Source organism: Leucoraja erinacea, chromosome 29 (assembly GCF_028641065.1).
Source record: "Leucoraja erinacea ecotype New England chromosome 29, Leri_hhj_1, whole genome shotgun sequence".
Lineage (NCBI taxonomy): Eukaryota > Metazoa > Chordata > Chondrichthyes > Rajiformes > Rajidae > Leucoraja > Leucoraja erinaceus.
This window is the reverse complement of record NC_073405.1, coordinates 6,435,574-6,458,761: the sequence shown is the minus strand read 5'-3', so window position 1 is coordinate 6,458,761 and position 23,188 is coordinate 6,435,574. Positions and strand designations below refer to the sequence as shown.

At 47.4% G+C, this 23,188-nt stretch overlaps 1 protein-coding gene across 5 annotated transcripts in view; it reads right to left on the bottom strand.

Annotated features, from left to right (window-relative positions):
- sin3b (SIN3 transcription regulator family member B) overlaps positions 1–23,188 on the bottom strand; it is a 53,771-nt gene that overhangs the window by 5,314 nt on the left and 25,269 nt on the right. For 3 of the 5 annotated variants that reach the window (XM_055658449.1, XM_055658446.1, XM_055658448.1), the window contains 12 exons: positions 21,828–21,917; positions 19,241–19,359; positions 17,131–17,344; positions 13,808–13,924; positions 12,588–12,826; positions 10,973–11,156; positions 8,603–9,197; positions 7,452–7,621; positions 4,605–4,778; positions 4,037–4,129; positions 1,998–2,095; positions 1,619–1,823 (listed from right to left, as the gene is read on the bottom strand). In XM_055658449.1, the coding sequence (XP_055514424.1) occupies positions 1,619–1,823; positions 1,998–2,095; positions 4,037–4,129; positions 4,605–4,778; positions 7,452–7,621; positions 8,603–9,197; positions 10,973–11,156; positions 12,588–12,826; positions 13,808–13,924; positions 17,131–17,344; positions 19,241–19,359; positions 21,828–21,917 (2,298 nt within the window). The remainder of the gene's footprint in view (positions 1–1,618; positions 1,824–1,997; positions 2,096–4,036; positions 4,130–4,604; positions 4,779–7,451; positions 7,622–8,602; positions 9,198–10,972; positions 11,157–12,587; positions 12,827–13,807; positions 13,925–17,130; positions 17,345–19,240; positions 19,360–21,827; positions 21,918–23,188) is intronic. The other 2 variants (XM_055658447.1, XM_055658450.1) reach the window with 1 other exon arrangement.

Sequence of the window (23,188 nt, the reverse complement as noted above, 5' to 3'; positions counted from 1 at the left end):
CCACTGGCCGATGCTTCTTCCCCATCTCCGCACAGTGCAACTGCTTCCGCCCTTCAATGGTAGAGTGGGGAAAGGGGGTTATTGGGATGAATGCAGGTCCCTTTGTCTGTAATGCTGCAGTGCAACAGCAGCCATGCTGCTAAAAACCATTCATGCTGAGAGAATGGGGCGGCTGGGCTTGTACACTCTGGATTGAAGGATGAGAAAGATATAAGATTGTTAAGGGTTTGGACACGCTAGAGGCAGGAAACATGTTCCCGATGTTGGGGGAGTCCAGAACCAGGGGCCACAGTTTAAGAATAAGGAGTAAGCCATTTAGAATGGAGACGAGGAAACACTTTTTCTCACAAAGAGTGGTGAGTCTGTGGAATTCTCTGCCTCATAGAGGCAGGTTCTCTGGATGCTTTCAAGAGAGAGCTAGATACGGCTCTTAAAAATAGCAGTCAGGGGATATGGGGAGAAGGCAGGAAGGGGGTACTGATTGGGGATGATCAGCCATGATCACATTGAATGGCAGTGCTGACTCGAAGGGCCGAATGGCCTACTCCTGCACCTATTGTCTATTAGTACAATGGGCTGAACAGTCTTCAGTCGCATGGCTGATGTTTCAAAGGGCGAGGGAAGGGTGTGAAAGTGGAGAAGGCAGGAGAATGGGGTTAAGAGGGACAGACCGAGCCGACATGATTAAATGGGTGGAGTAGACACGATGGGCTGAATGGCCTCATTCTGCTCCTATATCTCATGGTCTTTTGTGCCATCCATTTTCAATGATTTTCTGATTATGGTCTGAGTTAATAAAATAGGAAGATGGAAGTACGCGATGGAGATTAACGCTGGGATTTATACAAGTAACCCAAGTTTGCTTTAGTTTGGTTTAGTTTAGAGATACAGCACAGAAACAGGCCCTTCATCCCAACAGGTCCACGCCAACCAGCGATCCCTGCACACCAACATTATCCTGCACATACGCGGGACAATTTACAATTTTACCAAGCCCATTAGCCTACAAACAGGTAAGTCTTTGGAGTTTGGGAAGAAAGTGAAGAAACCCACACAGGTGATGGGGAGTACGTACAAACACCCTACGGACAGCACCCGTATTCTGGGCTTGATTGTAGTCATGTATTGTCTTTCTGCTGACTGGTTAGTATGATTATTCATGGCTCCTTTTTAAGTCAATTTTTCCAGAACCAGGGGCCACAGTCTTAGAATAAAGGGGAGGCCATTTAAGACTGAGGTGAGAAAAAACTTTTTCATCCAGAGTTGTGAATTTGTGGAATTCCCTGCCACAGAGGCCAGTGGAGGCCGAATCACTGGATGGATTTAAGAGAAGAGTTAGATTGAGCTCTAGGGGCTAGTGGAGTCAAGGGATATATGGAGAAAGAAGGCAGGCACGGGTTATTGATTGGGGACGATCAGCCATGATCACAATGAATGGTGGTGCTGGCTCGAAGGGCCGAATGGCCTCCTTCTGCACCGATTTTCTCTGGGTCTCTGGGTCTATGGGCAACAAACGTTTTTCACTGTACCTCGGTACACGTGACAATAAACTCAAACCCGGGTTCCCAGCAACTTTGCTGCCGCGCCCCAGAGACGTGTGATGGACGGGGGAAATTACCTCGCGAGCCCGGTGCAGAGCTCCACAACGGTACATGAAGTCTTCAGAGTTCATGACATACACCAGCTTGTGAGTGTTGAGCTTAAACTTGCAGTCGATGCTGTTGGAGTTCTCAACCCCCAGACTGCGCTGCCTGCTGTTCCTGCTTTCATTTCTCATGGATAGAAACTGCTTCTGCTGCCACTTACGAAATTTTCGGAGGTTTCTGCCGACACGGAAACATTTGTTTTAACGTGCACATTTCCACCTGCCCAACATCAAGCAGAGCTGACAAACAGGAGTGTTGGGACAATTAGGTTAATTGCAATCAAGGGGGTGACATGGGCACACAAACAAAATTAATCCCAGACAAAAGCGGTGACAGACACTGGGAACTCACCTGGGTAAAAACACTGGCTTATAAAAGAACCCATCTGTCTGCTCGAACTGCATGGCTGCCTCCGGACCGGCATACTGCTCAACGTAACTTGTTAAATTCTGTCAATGCAAAAAGCATTGAGTTAGAATGAACACGAGTTTGGCTGAACGCTCTATGGGAACTACACTCGCCCCTCTGCAGGAACTATACATCAGGAGGGGCAACTCCAGAGCCAACAAGATCATGGGAGACCCCTTCCACCCCAGCAACGGACTGTTCCAGCTGCTACAGTCAGGCAAACACCTCCGTTGCCATGCTGTGAGGATGAGAAGGAGTTTCTTCCCAGAGGCCGTTAGGACTGTAAACTCCTATCTCTCCAGGGACTAACTTTACTGTCGTGTGGTGTCTTTTTAAAATTGCTGTTTTTTTGCTTTTCTTCCCTCCCTCCCTCCCACAAATATGTAATATGTGAATATTCTGTTTGTAGTTTGTTTGTTTTTTGCACAATTCGCGAGCATTGCTACTTTTCGTTTCACTGCACATCTTGTACGTGTATGTGACGAATAAACTTGACTTGGCTTGAGTATCACATAGCCCGGTCCCTGTGCGCCCCCGAGGAGCAGGAATGGAACAGGAGGATGGAGGGTGACAGCGGCAAACGCTGGACAAACGGCCATGTAAGAACTGCGGGTCTTATCTTCCGCGCCCTCAAGGTCGGCAGTGGGAGGCGTGCTCCCCACCCACCCCGCGGGTGCAATGGCTGTGCAAGGTGAGGCAGCAATGGGCCTTTGTGACCGGCTGCAGCTGGGAATGTAAAATGCTGCCAACATGGCAACACTCGGTAATAGACGGTTATACTAAAAAGCTGGAGAAACACAGCGAGTGCAGCAGCATCTATGGAGCGAAGGAAATAGGCAACGTTTCGGGCCGAAACCCTTCGGGTTTCGACCCGAAACGTTGCCTATTTCCTTCGGGTTTCGACCCGAAACATTGCCTATTTCCTTTGGGTTTCGGCCCGAAACGTTGCCTATTTCCTTCGCTCCATAGATGCTGCTGCACCCGCTGAGTTTCTCCAGCTTTTTTGTGTAACCTTCGATTCTCCAGCATCTGCAGTTCCTTCTTAAACACTCGGTAATAGACTGTTCTATATATTCTGTACTAACCGGGAGATTGTGCTTGTGTGTGGTGATAGTCTTGCTGAGTTGTATGCAAAAAAAAAGTATTTCACTGTAGCTTGGTGCACGTGATAATAAAGAAACTATAGATGGAGAAGGTGGTGGTGGGTGGAACTGGACAACTTGGCAGAGAGCATTCAGAACAAGATTACTCTAATGTTAATTAAAACAAGCGTGGAAGAGTCATGCAGATATTAGAGCTGTTTTTTCCACAGCTGCAGCAACTCAGGTCAAACCTGGCCTCTGGTGCTGTCCATGTGGAGTTTGCATGTTTCTCTGTGAGTGCATGGATTCCCCCCCTCCCCCCAGATCCTCCAGTTTCCTCCCATGCAGGTTAACTGGCTACTGTGATTTGCCCCCTTGTGTGTAGTGAGCAGGATTAGGCCATTCGGCCCATCAAGTCTACTCTGTCTTTCAATCATGGCTGATCTATCCTTCCCCTTCAACCCCTTTCTCCTGCCTTCGCCCCATAACCACTGACACATGTATGAATCAAGAATCTGTCAATCTCCGCCTTTAAAATATCCATTGACTTGGTGTCAGCAGCCGTCTGTGGCAATGAATTCCACAGATTCATCACACTCTGACTAAATCATTTCCTTCCAATCTCCTTTCTAAAGGTGTGTCCTTTTATTCGACTGTGGGCTCTGGTTCTGGACCCCCCCCCCCACTAATGGAAACATCCTCTCCACATTCACTCTATCCAGGCCTTTCACTATTCGGTGCTCTGGGACTGGATGACTCTGTGATGGACCGAATGGCACTGCTTCTAAAGGGTGCGTAGTTCCAGAGATCTTTGGGTTCTGTCACCCCATGTCACTACTTTTTCCCCAGTTCACATCAGGAATACACCAGTCGCATAGTGGGAGTGGAAAGTTCCCTCACCTGCAGTTCCAGAGGATCGTCTGAAGGTGCTTCCTCCGTGTCGAGTAGCTCGATGGTCATGGAGACACGCCCCTTACTCTGAATAAACATAATCTATAACAAAAAAATAACATCAGTTCATTCTGCACAGATTCACAACCGTGATTGTGATTCACAACTAACCTGACCCTTTCAGTCAATCTATGCCTTGGAAAACGGAGAATTGATATGACCAGGCGATTGATGTTCAGCATGGATTCGGAGGGCTTTTCCCCGTGAATATCAGGTGCTATAAGCTTAGTTAGTACTTGGATGGGAGACTGCCAGGGAAAACCGGGTGCTATTAGCTTCTCTGGCTACACTACCTTGATAATGTCTGATCTCCTCTGATCTCCGAAGCTAAGCAGGTTCAGACCTGGTTAGTACTTGGATGGGAGACTACCCCTGTTACTACATCAGCTTGCAAACGCTTATCCTCGGTGGGCCAGAGGTGCCTGTTTCTATGCTGTATCTCCAAGCTAAACCAGGCTAAGAGCCCAGTGCGCTCCTCCTTGATTCATGGCAAGGGTTTCAGCAACACAGTCCTTACCTTAAAACAGTTTTCGTCTGGCATCGCTCGCTCTGCCTTTTGCTGGTAGGTTGCTTCCAAGGTGGCTCGGACACACTGGGTGGGCAAACCCCCACCAGCAGCTCCTCGCTTTCTCTCGCTCAGGTACACCTCTGCAGCCTGCACACACACGTCATCACTCACCAGGTGCTGTAGCTGCACGAGAAAGGGGCCGTGAGATGCACAGTAATCAGACGTGATAGCAGCAGAATTAGGCCATTCAACCCATCAAGTCTGCAGCCCATCCGGGGTGGGAGATTGCAACCCTCACATGGTTGTTTCAACGAATTCAATCAACCCGGCGTGCATAATCAAATAGAACAAGTTGTCCTACAACTTTAGGCTGTGCACACCATATGCAAGAAGACGAAGAAGAGAAGTCTGCTCCGCCATTCAATCTTGGCTGATCCATCTTTCCCGCTCACTCTCATTCTGCCCATAACCCCCGACATCCTTACTAATCAAGAATCGCCACCTTAAAAATATCCATCAACGGCCCCCGCAGCCTTGAATTCCAGAGAATCACCACCCTCTGACTGAATAAATTTCTCCTCATCTCCTTTCCACCTCAACCCCATTTCTCCTGCCTTCTCCCCATTAACCCGTGATACCCGTACAGACTTGAGCTCAGTGAAACATTCAGCACACTGGGATAACCTCACAGTCAGTCAGTCAGATACTTGGCACACGGGGAAAGGTTTATTCACTTCCTGAGATAATCTGTGGACTGGGGCAAGACAGCAAATCACATGAATCAAGGCTGCAGTGATGAATTTAGCGAGGGTTCCCCATAACAGCCAAAGTAGACAGTACTGCAGCTTGCATAGAGCACACCCGACCTTCGAGACAGCTTCGGTCCCACTTAGTTAAATCATTTGGTGTGGCACGGTGGCGCAGCGATAAAGTTGCTGCCTTAGAGTGCCGTAGAATCGTGTTCGATCCTGACTACGGGTGCTGTCTGTACAGTTTGTACGTTCTCCCTGTGACCTCGTGGGTTTTCTCAGGGTGCTCCGGTTTCCTCCCACACTACAAAGATGTACAGGATTGTAGATTAATTATCTTCTGTAACTTGTGTACAGGTGATCAGTGGTCAGTGCGGACTCAGTGGGCCAAAGGGCCTGTTTCCAGGTTATATCTCAAAACTAATTGGGTGAAGAAAATGCACTAATACACTCAGCTAAAAAACTCACCATTTAAGCTACTTTGAGCACAAACCTAGGGTGTCACTGAGTGAGCGTGAAATGGAGGCATAGTCAGCACTGGAACATGATGCTCTGTAGTCCTGTGTCTCTGACTCAACAGTTCAGCTTGATATTCTTCAGCACATCATTAGCTCGCCAAATCGGCAGTGATCGCCGAGATTAGTTGCAGACTTGTGGACAGAATCACAAAAGTGATTTTGCCACACAAACAGCAGGAAGGATACAGGGAAATCCCAAAGGAACCTAAATTGGAAAACCTTTTAATGAGAAATAAAGCACAGAGGAATCTTTGTGCCATCTCTTCTCGCTACTATTTCCAACACGACCCTGCTTTGAAATCCTAGCAGCCTCGCCACAATGTTGAGAGTGCTGTGGCCTCGTCAGCTATGTCAGCACCCGCTGAATCAGAGAAGCAAGTCAACCTCGATCCCGAAAGATGCAACGTGCTGACACGAGCAATGTAACTTATGAAGCTGCAGTTAAAATGCAGCTCGGTTTAGGTTGCCAGTTTGTGGGCAATGTGATCATCGTCTCTCCAGTGCTCACACTGTGTACACACTGCTGGAAATTTAATCTCACTGGAGACTGCCTCGTTGTTCTGGCCCACAATATCACTGCCTTCATCCAAATCCATTTGCCACCTACCTTACTTTATCATTGTTTTAACATTCATCCTGGGGTGGGGGATTGCAACCTTCACGTGGTCCACCCTGTATCGACTAATGCAATCAACCCGAGGTGCACAAACCAGTTGACCTACAACTTTAGGCTGTGCACGCCATACACAAGCAGAAGAATTTCTGGGTTGGAGCCACAGAATCATGTTTAGTGCACGACTCAAAATGGTGTTATCGTTGATATTATTTTCCAGTGAAGGTGCTTGATTATAATTTAGAGTATTGCCTGGTTGAAGTAAATTCTTGTTAACTCCTGTTACGGGTTTGTAACTTAATTGGCTTGATTAATGTAAAGGAATTGTCCAGTATAAAACTGTCCAACTTCCAGTATAGTCCCTGGTGCACTCTTCGGAAGGTACAAGCTACAAGGAGTTTAATATTCATGGTCCTTGTTTAAAGTTGCATTAGGATTAGGGTTGTGGGGAGTGGGATTTGGGTAATATTTGGGGGTTTTCTTAGTTTATGGTGTTAGGGTTAGGGTTGAGGGAATTAGACAATAGACAATAGGTGCAGGAGTAGGCCATTCGGCCCTTCGAGCCAGCACCGCCATTCAAAGTGATCATGACTGATCATCCTCAATCAGTACACCGTTCCTGCCTTCTCCCATTATCCCCTGACTCCGCTATTTTTAAGAGCCCTATCTAGCTCTCTCTTGAAAGTATCCAGAGAACCCGCCTCCACCGCCCTCTGAGGCAGAGAATTCCACAGACTCACCACTCTCTGTGAGAAAAAGTGTTTCCTCATTTCCGTTCTAAATGGCTTACCCCTTAATCTTAAACTGTGGCCCCTGGTTCTGGTCTCCCCCAACTTAATTAGATAAGTTTAGGGTTAAGCTTAATGTTCCTGCATGACGGCCATCCCACCACCGGAATACAAGGGAGAGTAAAATCAAAGACCCACTCTACCAACATTGCTCCTGTGCCACTCTCTAGACGTGCCGCTCCACTCACCTGCCGCACGATATTCTGGATCAGTTTATCGACAGTGAAGCCAATGTAGGCGTGGATGGTGAACATCTCTCGCAGCGTGTCCTCGTACTGTGTCGGCTCAATGTTTCCATCCAGCAGGTTCCTTACCATATCCAGAAAGGCCGGGTAATACTCTTCCAACTCAATCTCACCTAGAGATTCAAACAGGCACAAGCATTCAGTACACGATCACAGCTGGCATGCGTGGCCTTGCACTAGGTGAGTGTACTTGACTCAGTAAACATCAGCCCCACAATCCTGGTTGAAATGAGACGGGTTGAGGGGGGGGCAAGGGGCGCACTGCCAGAGTGACCCTGCTCTAAGACTACTGGCCTGTTGCTATGTGTCATTTACATGACACTTTAAACAGATAAATCTCATGCAAACAAATAGATCTTGAAAATGATGCCTTAAGTATTACAACAGTCCAACAATTGTCCCACTAAACCAACTTGCCTTGCAACCATCGTGCAGGCAAAGTGCACTCTCTTTTCTCAGCAACAGAATTAAGAGGAGGCGGTGAATTCTGATGTTAAGGTACTTGATAATCAGCCAGAGAGGCCAGGGCAAGGCAAAGGTGGAGGAGGTGATAAAAGATAAAAAAATATGGGATAAGTGAGACAGAGCTCAGCGCTGTTGTGATACTGACAGATACTCAATGATTGGGCTTGTTTAGGTTTGAGACACGGCGTGGAAACAGGCCCTTCAGGCCACAGAGTCCGTGCCAACCAGCGACCATCCATACATTCGTTGTCGACCTATTTTCTGTTGTCGATTTGCTATTGTACGCCGACACCATCCTACACGCACACCCCCCCCCGGGACAATTTACAGAGGCCGAATAACCTACAAGCCCGCACGTCTTTGGAGTGTGGGAGGAACTGGGAGTGCTGGAGAAAACCCACGCAGGTCACAGGGAGAACATGCAAACTCCTCACAGACAGCACCCGAGGTAAGGATTGAACCCGGGTCTCTGGCGCTGTGAAGCAGCAACTCTGCCGCTGCGCCACTGTGCCACCCAAAATTTTCTGCGGTTTAAAATTGGAGGAAAGGGTTTGACCAGCTGAATGGAGGCTTCTTGTCAGTACCACAGGCTCAATAGAGAAACCAAACCTTGGGGAAACGAGTCGTACTTTGATGCTTGAGCCGGAGCTCGACGGCAGGATCACTTGCTTTCTCCTTCCTTCCCTCCTGCAGTTGTTTCTCCTTCTCCTTCTCCACCTGGTACTCCAGCAGCTGCTTCTCCGCTTGCCTGTAAATGCGCAGCAGCCGGTAGCACAGGATCTGGTGGAGCCGCAGGAAAAAGTACCAGTTGTTGTTCACGAAGAACAGGTTGTAGACGTCGTCCAAGTTCTTTTGGTATTCGGCCACCTGGTCGCGCAGGTCCACCCGCTCCTCGGCCAGACTGCTCTCCGGGGAAGTCGCTCCTTTCTGCCCCGTGTCCGCGCTGTTGCGCTGGCTGTGTCGCTGGTCGCTCTCCATCTCCTCGTCCGTCGAGTCCTCCGACTCGCTCAGCTCCCCGCGCTGGGAGAAGAATAAGTCCGGCACAAAATGGTAGATGATACGCTTGATGTGATCCTTGTCCTCCTTCTGGATGGTGGGCTGCCGCTTCACGTGGTAGATGATGAGGGACGCGGCGTCCTCCATGATTTGTTTATCCTCGTACACGAACATCAGGTGGGGCCCCGTGAAGCCCGGGCAACCTTCCTCAGAGTTCTGCTCTTGCCGCTACATCAAGAGAAGAGAAGAGGTCAATTCTCTGTGTCTTCGTACTGGCTGATAATTTGATCAAAACACAAAACGCTGCAGTTAGTCGGCGGATCAGGCAACACTGCTTAACCCAGAGGCAATGATCTGGGAAGCTCTTGCTCAAGATGGCAGCATTTGCTGTTCCTCGTGTCTCCAAGTTAGAAACATAGAAAATAGGTGCAGGAGTAGGCCATTCGGCCCTTTGAGCCTGCACCGCCATTCAATATGATCATGGCTGATCATCCAACTCAGTATCCCGTACCTGCCTTCTCTCCATACCCCCTGATCCACCTAAAAAAGAGGTTGACTCTATCCACCCATCATTTACCAGGCTTTATCCTGCCCCCACCTCCCTTTTCCAGCTTTCTCCGCACTACTCCGATCAGTTTGAAGAAAGATCCCAACCCGAAACGTCGCCCAGCAATTCCCTCCGCAGATGGCGCCTGACCCGCTGAGTTCCTCCAACATTTTGCGTTTTACAACAACATTTTAATTAACCATTTAATTAGACAACCAATCTCCCTTCTACACTCTGAAGAAGGGTTTCGGCCTGAAACGTTGCCTATTTCCTTCGCTCCATAGATGCTGCTGCACCCGCTGAGTTTATCCAGCTTTTTTTGTGTACCTCCCCTCTCCACACGGTAAGTTTGGTGCCCATTTTAAACCCAGTTTATAGCCCTGGACTGACCAAATTCCAGTTTATAAATTAGTATTGACTGATGGACTGAGTTTTATAGTCCAGAATCAACATGAACCTAATTAATTGTCCAGGACAGACCTGAGCCTGGCTTTCTACCTGCGACTGACTGAAACTAGCCCACTCGACAGTCCAGATAGTGCGTAAACATGCTGAATATGGGCAGAAATGGACTTGTTCCATATTTTGTGACGGAATAACTTCATTGCACTTAGTCCCATTTCTTGGGCAGAACAATTATAGTCATACAGCACAGAAACAGGCCCTTCGGCCCAACTTGCTCATGCCGACCAAGATGCTCCATCTACACTGATCCCACCTGACTGTGTTTGGCACATATCCCTTTAAACCTTTTCTGTCAATGTACCTGTCCAAATGTATTTTAAATTATGTTATAGTGTCTGCCTCAACTACCTCCTTGGTCAGCTCGTTCCATGTACCCGCCCACCACCCTGTGTGAGATAAATTGACCCTCAGATTCCTATTAAATCTCCCCCCTCTCACATTAAACCTATGGCCTCTGGTTCTTCATTCCCGTTCTCAGGAGAAAACACTCCCTATTCCCCATACGATTTTGTACACCTCTAAAAGATCATCCCTCAGACTCCTGCGCTCCAAGGAATAAAGTCCTGACCTGCCCAACCTCTATCTATAGCTCAGGCCTTCAAGTTCTGGCAACATCTTTGTTCTTGAGATTAAAAAATAAGCACGGAAATTAAAAAAAAATAATTCTTTGCAATCATTTTTTTCAAACACTAGAGACTGTCTTGGGGATTTTGCCTTATAAAGGATGCTCACCACCAACAACTTACATAGCAACATTCCAATATTGACTTTCATAGCACTCCACTGACTGTATTTACAAGGTCTTGTATAGATTTATGTAGAAACCAGATGCTGGTTTATACAAAGATAGACACAAAGTGCTGGAGTAACTCAGCGGGTCAGGCGGCATCTCTGGAGCAGCCCCACAGATGTTGCCTGACCCGCTGAGTTACGCCAGCACATTGCGTCTATCTTTAGCACAGATTTATTGCTTGGGGTAACCGTAAAGTACCTCGTCGTAAACGCTTTCAATCTCATTCAGCAGACTCTTGGAGCGCAGTGCCTTGGTGTCGTTCTGCTTGAAGTTGACTCCCTGGTGATCCAGTGACTTCAAGTACGATTTCTCGTACTGCTCCCGCCAGATCTTGTTGAAGCCCTGCTGTGCCTCCCGCCATTCCTCTTCTTTGGCTTTCAACCTGTAGCGAGTGGCACACAACACACACACACGTAATAAAACGTCCAAGTGTTCAAGAAGGAACTGCAGATGCTGGAAAATCGAAGGTAGGCAAAAGTGCTGGAGAAACTCAGCGGGTGCAGCTGCATCTACGGAGCGAAGGAAATAGGCAACGTTTCGGCCCGAAACGTTGCCTATTTCCTTAGACGCTGCTGCACCCGCTGAGTTTCTCCAGCACTTTTGTCTACCTAATAAAACGTCCAAGTTGGTACAATATCCTGAGAAAGGTTTACAGGCTTGGGTTTGTGGAATAAGACCGGGCAAGGCAGCGAGTGTTCAGAACTGTGAGGTGGCTAAAGATCTGTATCCAGAAAATGGCTAAACCCCCCCACAGGCAACATCACAGCCTCTGGATATATATAATCCCCAAACCCGGTGTTTCTGGGGGGTTTTCAGCAGAAGTAGGCCAATTGAGTCAACTCTGCCATTCAATCTATCTTTCCCTCTCAACCCCATTGTCCTGCCTTCCCACCAGAACCCTTGACATCCTTACGAATCAAACATTTGTCAATCTCCTCCTTAAAAATTGACGGCCTCCACTGCCATCTGTGGCAGTGAACTCCATAGATTCACCACCCTCTGAGTAAAGAAATTCCTCCTCATTTCCTTTCTAAAGGGATCTTTTATTCTGAGGCTGTGGCCTCTGGTCCTAGCCTCCTCAATTAGTGGAAACAGCGTCTCCACATCCGCTCTATCCAGGCCTTTAACTACTTTCATCATCTACTGCTATCAGCATCCACTGTTCATGCACTCTGAGCCTACTGCCTTGAACACCAACACTTTTTCAGTCCTTTTTTTACTTTTTAGAAATACAGCGAGGAAATAAGCTCTTCGCCACCGAATCCACGCCAGCCAGCGATCCCTGCACATTAACACACCCCCCCCACCTCCCAGAGTCATAGAAACATAGAAAATAGGTGCAGGAGTAGGCCATTCAGCCCTTCGAGCCAGCACCGCCATTCATTGTGATCATGGCTGATCATCCTCTATCAATAACCCGTGCCTGCCTTCTCCCCATATCCCTTGAACTCCACTAGCCCTTAGAGCTCTATCTAACTCTCTCTTAAATCCATCCAGTGACTTGGCCTCCACTGCCCTCTGTGGCAGGGAATTCCATCAATTCACAACTCTCTGGGGGAAAAAGTTTTTTCTCACCTCAGTCTTAAACGACCTCCCCTTTATTCTAAGACTGTGGCCCCTGGTTCTGGACTCGCCCCAACATTGGGAACATTTTTCCTGCATCTAGATTGTCCAGTCCTTTTTATAATTTTATATGTTTCTATAAGATTCCCCCTCATCCTTCTAAACTCTAAACTCATCCTTCTAAAAGTCACCTTTAACCATGCCCCGTATCCTCAATCGAAGGAGGCAGATCCCACTTATTAAATCTCACCTCTTCAGCACCACAGGCACAGCCGTTCCTGGGTTTTTCTTGAGCCCGTCGATTATTTCCGGAGCTTTGTCCCCGTAGATGCGATAGATAGCTCTGCGATGGATGACTTCCGAAGTTCCTCCCAAACAATTATCAAGGCGATATTTCTCCTGATCCTCGGGCGACATTCGGGTCAGCTTCTTCTGCACGCTCTCCAGCACACGGATCGTGGCAAGGTTTGTTTCCAGGACAACGTCGAGCTATTTGTCAAGAAACATCCGAAGCAAATATGATAACTGTTCAGTACCCATGGCAACACGGGCTCCTCAAACCCAATGCCGTACAAACCATGAAAACTGCTTTCTTTCAAACACAGGCAGCTCCCATTTCACACGCGTTTGGTGTATGCATTTTTAAAACAACATGCTCGTTGCATTAACAACAAAGCTTGGTTTATGCGCTGGTATTTCCCGAATAACCTGCTCAAATTTACCGCTGACAGCATGGTCGCGTATATATGCTTAAATTACACGTTTTTGAAGATTGTGCTGTTTTTCAAGCACGCAAATCCCGTGTATAACGCGAGGGCCTGAAGCAGCCTGGGGCTTACCTGGATTGTTGGTGCTCCAGTACTTGCAGCATGTGGACCGGACTTTAGACTTTTCCTTTGTAAATGGCGCCAGAATATGGCGACTGTGCATTTATGGGTTGTGCAAAAAAATATGCATACGTGAGAATAAAGAACCATTGAACTGGGCGGCACGGTGGCAGATTGCTACCTTACAGCGCCATGGAACTGGGTTCTATCCTGACTACGAGTTTGTACATTCTCCCCGCGACCTGCGTGGGTTTTCTCCAATTTCCCCTCCACACTTTAAAGACCTAAAGGTTTGTAGCTGGTATAAGTGGTTTGGTCTAATTGTGAATTGTCCCTAGTATGTGTAGGGTAGTGTTAGTGTGCGGGGATCACTCGTTAGCGCGGACTCGGTGGGCCGAAGTGCCTGTTTCTGTTCCGTGTCTCTAAACTAAACTAAACATTGAAACGAATCCTAAGATAATACCCCCCGTCCTCAAACCCAACCCTGAGTCAGCCCTTCACTATTCATCAAATACCCACCTCAATTCCTGAGCTAGCAAATCTGCCAGCAAGAGCCAAGGGCTAACGTAGTAAAGTGCTAAGACATGCGTATTAACCTCTCCCTATTTATAGCAGACTCTGCTCATCAGAGCAGTTTCAGTACCTCAAATCTCTCATCCTCACAGCGATGAAGCTGCTCCTCATATGGGGTCTTCTTGGAGCTCACGAAGGTGGAATCTTCTGACCAAGAGGGGAATGAGACCCAAGTATCATTGAGAACCTAAACAGGAAGAAACGCAAGCAAGTTAATCCGAGGCAGACTGAGTGTAGAAACAAGCGACTGCAGATAGAGTAATTCAGCCTGGAAACGGGCCCTTCGGCCCAACTAGCCCACGCCGACCACTTTGGGGAAGTGTCTTTCATTATTGTGGGCTCACAACTAATGCAAAATGATTGGACTGAAGATACAAATCTCAAGGAAGAAACAAGCCCTTCCAGCAAATTGCGCCAAGCATTGGCTGTTACCTCGACAATACAGGGGCGGCACGGTGGCACAGCTGTAGAGCCACTGCTTTACAGCGCCAGAGACTCGGGTTCGATCCTAACTACGGGTGCTTGTCTGTATCAAGTTTGTACGTTCTCCCTGTGACCTGCGAGGGTTTTCTCCGAGATCTTCCGTTTCCTCCCACACTCCAAAGACGTACGAGTCTGCAGGTTAATTGGCTTGGTATAAAATGTAAAATTGTCCCCAGTGTGTGTTGGATAGTGTTAATGTGCTGGGATCACTGGTCGGTGCGGAGGGCCTGTTTCCGTGCTGTATCTCTAAACAAAACTACAGGAAAGATGAAGGAGGAACTGGTGCTGGGCAGAGATTTGGGCTTCGCACACGTAATGATCATTGTTCCACATTGACAACAGCCACCACTTCCAATTCTAGTGAAAGGTGGAGAGATCTCCCAGAGCAGGAACTATCGCAATGTTTTAAGAAACGTTTAGACAGGTACATGGGTGGGACAGGTTTAGAGGGATATGGGGCAAATGCAGACAGGTGAGACTGATGTAGATGGGATAAGTTGGTCGGTGTGGGCAAGTTGGGCCAACGGGCTTGTTGCCATGCTGTACGACTCAATGAGTAACTCAGCGTTCAACGGAAAGGCTTCCGGTACAAATATTTGAAAGAACGATGAGCAATGGCTCTGGGAATGCCAGGAACTCTAGGGGAATTGCTGAAGTAAACTAAAACACAGCAGTTCTGGCATTAAGAATTTAAGTTTTAGGAGAAGTGAAACAATTTGGGCTTCAAAGTGATGCAGAAGAGAATATCAAGATAGAGAATTAGCAGACAGGCTAGCCCACATACACACGCTTTCCAGAGGGGTTAAACCAAGAAGATGGTGGAGAGAGTTAAGAGCAATGAGATCACCGAACCAAAGGAGAACTGTGTACAACCCAGGAGTAGGCCCTTCAGCCCACAATTTCTGTGCCGAACATTGTGCTATGGGCACTCGCATGGGCCCCAGCTATGCCTGCCTCTTTGTAGGTACGTCGAACAATCACTGTTCCAGGCGTACACTGGCCCTATCCCCGAACTCTACCTCCGCTACATTGACGACTGCATCGGTGGTACCTCCTGCACCCATACAGAACTCACCGACTTCAATAACTTCACAATTAATTTCCATCCTGCATTCAAATTCACTTGGACCATTTCCGACATCTCTCTACCGTTTCTAGATCTCACCGTCTACAGCACATGGAGACAGAATATCGATTGACACCTATTAGAAACCTATTCTTCTGCAGTTGTATAGGGCTCTGGTGAGACCACATCTGGAGTATTGTGTACAGTTTTGGTCTCGTAATTTAAGGAAGGACATCCTTGTGATTGAGGCAGTGCAGCGTAGGTTCGCGAGATTGATCCCTGGGATGGTGGGACTGTCATATGAGGAAAGATTGAAAAGACTAGGCTTGTATTCACTGGAGTTTAGAAGGATGAGGGGGTATCTTATAGAAACATATAAAATTATAAAAGGACTGGACAAGCTAGATGCAGGAAAAATGTTCCCAATGTGGGGCGAGTCCAAAACCAGGGGCCACAGTCTTAGAATATAGGGGAGGTCATTTAAGGCTGAGGTGAGAAAAAACATTTTCACCCAGAGAGTTGTGAATTTGTGGAATTCCCTGCCACAGAGGGCAGTGGAGGCCAAGTCACTGGATGGATTAAAGAGAGAGTTAGATAGAGCTATAGGGGCTAGTGGGGTCAAGGGATATGGGGAGAAGGCAGGCACGGGTTATTGATAGAGGACGATCAGCCCCTACTCCCAATTCCTCTGTCTACAGCGCATCTGCCACCAGGATGAGGTGTTCCACACCAAGTTACCAGATATGTCCTCATTCTTTAGGGAACGGGGGTTCCCCTCCTCCATTATAGATGAGGCTCTCACTAGGGTCTCCTCGATATCCCGCAGCTCTGCTCTTGCTCCCCCTCCCCCCATTCGTAACAAGGACAGAGCCCCCCTTGTCCTCATCTTCCACCCCATCAGCCGTCGCATACAGCATATAATCCTCCAACATTTTCGCCACCTCCAACGGGATACCACTATTGGCCAAATCTTCCCATCTCCACCCCTTTGCACTGAGACCATATCCTCCGCAACTCCCTGGTCAACTCGTCCCTTCCCAACCAAACCACCCCCTCCCCAAGTACCGCAGGAGATGCAACACTTGTCCATATACCTCCCCTCCTCGACTCCGTCCAAGGACCTCGACAGTCTTATCAGGTGAGGCAGAGGTTCACTTGCACCTCCTCCAACCTCATCTACAGTATCCGCTGTTCCAGGTGTGGACTCCTGTATGTTGGCGAAACCAATCGCAGGCTCGGCGATCATTTCGCTGAACACCTCCGCTTAGTCCGCCTAAACCTACCTGATCTCCCGGTTGATTAGCACTTTAACTCCCCCTCCCATTCCCAATCTGACCTGGGCCTCCTCCATTGTCAGAGTGAGGCCCAGGGCAAATTGGAGGAACAGCACCTCATATTTTGCTCGGGCAGCTTGCACCCCAGCGGTATGAACATCGACTTCTCTAACTTCAAGTAACCTCAGAATAGGATGTACCTTTAGAAAGGAGATGAGGAGGAATTTCTTTAGTCAGAGGGTGGTGAATCTGTGGCATCTGCTGTCAATGGATGCTTTTAAGACGGAGATTGACACATTCTTGATTCGTAAGAGTGTCAGGGGTTATGGGGAGAAGACAGGAGAATGGAGTTGAGAGGGGAAAATAAATCAGCCATGATTGAATAGTAGAGTGGACTTGATGGGCCGAATGGCCTAATTCTGCTCCAAGAACTTATGTAAAAATGAAAATATTACAAGAATTCCCTGGCGTCTTTCCATCCATCACCATGTACCGCACGTATTCTGAGTTAACTCCAGGCTGATGCAGTGATATCACCCAGTTTGCACCTTACTCTGGACCTGTCCCTACCTCCTTGCAGACGGCTGTACGCCCCGTGCACTTGGGCTGCTGGTAGGTTTTAGGCAGAGCTCGGTAGCTGGAGCCCAATCTCTTGCACGACGCATAGTCGATCTCCCGGGCGATCCCATCCACCGGCCGATCCCTCTGCAGCGGCTGTGTGAGTGACAGCTCCTTCTGGCCCAAGAACGACTTGAAGCGTGCAAAGAGTTCCGGAAACTTCCTGCTTTCGGAGCAGAGCAGAGGGGGTCCGAGGTGCAGCCGGGAGAGAGGGGGTGCAGGAAGCAAAACAAAACGACACGCATTGTAAAAGTTGACCCAATACATGAAACAGCCACCAGTACACATCTGCAGAAGGGGATTACATACATTATCAGTCAAAGCAACTGCAACATAAAATCCTAAATTCCCTTCTTCCGCACAAAATATACATCTTGCAAACTGAATTAAAATGAATTAACCGTTGAAAGGACTCAAACCCAATAGAAAACAATGATGGCATCGGCGGAAAACAGAGATGGTCATAAGGAATAGTAGAATTAGGCTATTCGGCCCATCAAGTCTACTCCACCATTTTATCATGGATGATCTTTCTCTCCCTCCTAACCCCATTCTCCTGCCTTCCTCCCATAACCTCTGACACCTGTACTAATCAAGAATCTATCTATCTATCGGAGAAGAGGATCGGTGCTGGTGCAGGTCACCAATACCTGGACCCCCGAACCCGCCTTCCACGTCCTCGAAGGCGCTCTGGGGGTTCAGCCGCGGGAAGCGCCCCCACCACACGGCGGCAGAGCAGCGGTTCACGGGGCGAGGTACTCGCTGGAATTTAAAAGATTGAGGGGGGATCTTATAGAAACTTACAAAATTCTTACGGGGTTGGACAGGCTAGATGCAGGAAGATTGTTCCTGATGTTGGGGAAGTCCAGAACAAGGGGTCACAGTTTAAGGATAAGGGGGAAGTCTTTTAGGACCGAGATGAGAAGAAATCATTTTTCACACAGTGGTGAATCTGTGTAATTCTCTGCCACAGAAAGTAGTTGAGGCCAGTTCATTGGCTATATTTAAGAGGGAGTTAGATGTGGCCCTTGTGGCTAAAGGGATCAGGGGCTATGGAGAGAAGGCAGGTAACAGGATACTGAGTTGGACGATCAGCCATGATATTGAATGGCAGTGCAGGTGGCAGTGCAGATATTGAACGGCAGTGCCGAATGGCCTACCTCTGCACGTATTTTCTATGTTTCTATGAGGTGTCGGTGGAGTGGGCCTGCAACACCGACCTAGTGCCAACGCCAGGACAACAAACCTTGAAGACCAAGATAATACTCAATATATTTAAGACCTCAAAACTTCAAGGGCACGAGATGGCACCAGAAACTTGGCGACTCTTTGTGTACTCCCCGGGTGAAGTTTATCATTCTTACACTAGAATCCTTACACTTTTGCACCTATTTGAGATTGTGCTTATGTATGGTGAGATTTTACTGAATTCTATGCAAAACAAAGAATTTCACCGTATCTAGGTACACGTGACAATTCTTTAAATCGCCGAAACTCATTTCTTCCATCTTGGTCTGTCTAATCTCAGAAATCTCACACTTGAAATGTAAAATTCGGACACCAACCATGCGATTAAAAATAGCGTGCAACTGGGCTCACTGCAATGGCAATATTGGAAAATGTCTTCCTTAAAAAATGTGTTATATCAGCAAACCACACAGACTGTGGGGTGAGGCAGCAAAAAAAAAACCCGTGACAGTGTTTTGCTGAAGTCAGAAGAAGAATACAGATCAAACCCTGTCAGGTAACGTGGGAGGCTTCAAACCTTTAATTAACAGGGGCGCAGCGGTAGAGTTGCTGCCTAACAGCGCCAGAGACCGGGATTTGATCCCGACTACAGGTTTTACTGAATTGCAGGTGCTGTCTGTACGGAGTTTGTACGTTCTCCCTGTGACCGCGTGCGTTCTCTCCGGTTTTCTCCCACATTCCAAAGAGGTACAGCTTTGTGGGATAATTGGATTAGCTACAATTGTAAAATTGTCCCTACTGTGGACTCGGTGGGCCGAAGGGCCTGTTTCCGCGCTGTATCTCTATAGTAAAGAATAAAGATGCATAGACTTACCCCAGGAATGGAGTGACCAGCTGCAACAGCTCAGAGCCTGACACCACCTCCTGGTTGAACAGGGCAATGCAGCGCAAGAAATTCTCGTACACCTCCTGACTCTTCAGAATCCGACGCACCTGGGGAAGCCAGAGTTGGGTGGGTCGGGGTGGGTGTCGAGGACGGGGTGGTGATCAGTGGGTGGGGATGGGGGTTGAGGGGGGGGGGGGGGGGGGGGGGGGGGAGTAATCAGAGTCACACACTTGTCATCGAACATCACTCCACATAGAATTTTCTGCATTCAACTGATGTCAGGTAAATCTACCGGACAGAGCAAAGAGCAAAGATCTTGAGGTGGTGTCTCAGCAAATAGCTCGGCGCTATTCTGTGCAGAGGTGTATGACACCATACAGTACCGAAACAGGCCCTTCGGCCCAACTTGTCCATGCTAACCAATATGCCCCATCAGCTTAACTCCCACCTGCCCATGTTTAGCCCATATCACTCTAAACCTTCCCCATCCATGTATCTGCCCAATGTCTTTTAAATGTTGCTATAGTACCTGCCTCAACTAGCGGCTCTTTCCATAAACTGGGTCGCTGGGCCTTTTTGCAAACGTTATGACGAGGCAATAAAACCGCTCTCTGCCCAAAATGTACTAAATAGTAGAATACTATATACTACATTGTGGTTTATGTAACACTGTTTACTACAACCTATTTGTTCTCTGTTGTACAACCTTGGTGTGTGTATGTATGTATGAATAAATATGTATGTATGGATGTAAATACGTATGTATGTATGTATCTACGTAGCTACCTACCCACCTACCTATTTATGGTATGATCTGCTTAAACTGAACATGACGCTGAGTTTTTCCACCATATCTCATGACATATGACAATAATAAGCTGTGACTAGCATGAGATAATAATAACAAGTGACTGAAAAGAGATAATCTCCCAAACCTGGAGCCCGTCATTCAGGCAATCAAGCTGGTGCTGGCTCTTTGAATGACATTCAAAGAGATCTCAATCCCTAATCTATTCTTATTTCACATTTCTATTTGTTAATCTGTTTCCATTCGGGTGACTAAGAATATTTTCCAAAAATCTCTATAAACGAAATCATGACACTAATTGATCTGTGATCACTTTTTCATTCATCCCTTTTTGATCGGTTTATCCCCTTTCACGATTATAAAAACATAATTTCTTCATATTCAAGGAAGATCCATTCCATAAATAGCCACAAAATAAAATGTTCACATATTGTTCAGCAAACTTGACAGCGCTTTATGCTTGCCTGCTGCTATGGCAACAGAAGACACAAGGCCTTGAAATCAAACCGTAGTCTTGTTGCAATTTTGTTTCAGATTGAAAGGGGCAACAGTGAGATGGGAGCAACCCTGAATGCGTGGCCCCTGACAGTTAGATCCCAGAAACAAGCCCAAGGATTGCAATGTTGAACAAGGTTAAAGAGGTTGAGAAGTAGGGTATTTGTTCCACCAAAGAGGAATCGAGAACCAGAGGGCATATATTTAAGATGGGGAGAGAGGGGGGGGGGGGGAGATTTAATAGGAGCCTGCGGGTAACTTTTTTTACACAAAGGGTGGTGGGTGTATGGAACGTGCTGCTGGAGGGAATAGCTGAGGTAAGGACTATCGCAACATTTTAGAAACATTTAGACGGGTACATGGATAGAACAGGTTTAGAGGGATATGGGCCAAACGCAGCTAGGTGTCACTAGTTGGCGTGGGGAAGCTGGGCCTTTTTCCAAACAGTATAACTGACTCCAAATACACATACACACTGAAATGGTCACCTATGGAGAGTTGGGTATTGCTCTATAAAGCTTTTATAGTGTAAATAGTCCCACCAACAAATTCAAAAGATTCCTGTCAGAAATGTTACCCTAAGCATAATGTGAACCATATTAGTGGCTGCACAGACTAAAGGATGCGAGTAGGGACAGCTGCAGGGTGCGGAGTCATGCTGGACAATGCTCACATCAGTGCTTCTGCCAAGCTGCACCACAGAGGAGTCTCATCAGGAATACAGTACTAGAGGGGGGGTGACGATGGATTTGTAAAACCTCAGAAGTTAAATACACGCAAGTTCTGTTGATCACTTACTCTCCAGTCCTCCGGCACCCACTAACCAGTCCTGGACAGCATGCCACAAAAGCCTTTCATGTGGCAATAAAATAAACTCAAACTACACATGCCAGAGGATTGGAAAATGTTTGTTCGAGCTTCCACCATCTCTCCCCTTGCTTTTTCTGGAACTGACAACTGATTCCTACTAACATTCTAAATGTTAAATGAGAGATAAGTTTACTCTCTACGAGGTTAGTTTATCTGTAAAGTAAACTAGCCAGAACTGGAAGCAATATTTCAATTCAAGTCTAAACGGGTGTTTTTCAACAGTTCAGCGCCCCTTTCCCGATTAATGCGGTCCAGAATCCAGAGGGTTCTTTGTGAAAAGAATCCTCAACGCCTCTCGCCACTTTCAAGGAGCCCGGAATGTTTCAGGTCGCCCTGTTCCTGCCTCACGTCAGAAATAAATCAGAATGCCAGCCAATGCCAACACAAAGTTGGCAAACTCACTCTGTCGAAGAAGCTGAACTCTCGCAAGGTGCCGTGCTTGCCCGCAGAGGCTAATGACCGATCCTTCACACTGGATAACTTCAGCTTTTTCTGAAAAACATTTCAATCAATTTGGAGCAGTGAGCAGAAAAGACAAAAACGGTGTAAGAGCTGCACCAGACGACAATCACTGCCCCAGACTGAGCGGTGAATGATGGTTTAGTGGTGGCACAGCTGGTAGCGCTTCTGGCTCACAACGCCAGAGACCCGTGGTCTATTCTGACCTCAGGTGCTGTCTACATGGGAGTTTGCATGTTCTACCCACGCCTGCGAGGGATCTTATAGAAACTTGCAAAATTCTTAGGGAGTTGGACAGGCTAGATGCAGGAAGATTGTTCCCGATGTTGGCGAAGTCCAGGACAAGAGGTCACAGTTTAAGGATAAAGGGGAAATCCTTTAGGACTGAGTTGAGAAAAACATTTTTCACACAGAGAGTGGTAAATCTCTGGAACTCTCTGCCACAGAAGGTAGTTGAGGCCAGTTCATTGGCTATATTTAAGAGGGAGTTAGATGTGGCCCTTGTGGCTAAAGGGATCAGGGGTAATGGAGAGAAGGCAGGTACAGGATACTGAGTTGGATGATCAGCCATGATCATATTGAATGGCAGTGCAGGCTCAAAGGGCCGAATGGCCTACTCCTGCACCTATTTTCGATGTTTCCCTCCAGGTTCTGTGACTTGTGCGAGTAGGGAGGGTGGCGCAGCAGTAAAGTTGCTGCCTTACAACGCCAGGGATCCAGGCTCGATCTGGGTGCTCAGATTTCCTCCCACATTGTAGAGATATACAGCTTTGTACTTTGTAGGCTTCTATCCATTTGCAAATTGGCCCTAGTGTGTAGGATAGTGCAAGCGACCACTGGTCGGTGCGGGCTCCGTAAACCAAACAATCTGTTTGGCTCGCTGCTTCTCTAAAGTCTAAAGAGTGGATGCATAGAAATAGTACGAACTATAAGAAAATGGGGAATTACAGACCAGTTAGTCTAACATCGGTAGTGGGGAAACTGCTAGAGTCAGTTATTAAAGATGGGATAGCAGCACATTTGGAAAGTGGTGAAATCATTGGACAAAGTCAGCATGGATTTACGAAAGGTAAATCATGTCTGACGAATCTTATAGAATTTTTCGAGGATGTAACTAGTAGCATGGATGGGGAGAACCAGTGGATGTGGTGTATCTGGACTTCCAGAAGGCTTTCGACAAGGTCCCACATAAGAGATTAGTATACAAACTTAAAGCACAAGGCATTGGGGGTTCAGTATTGATGTGGATAGAGAACTGGCTGGCAAACAGGAAGCAAAGAGTAGGAGTAAACGGGTCCTTTTCA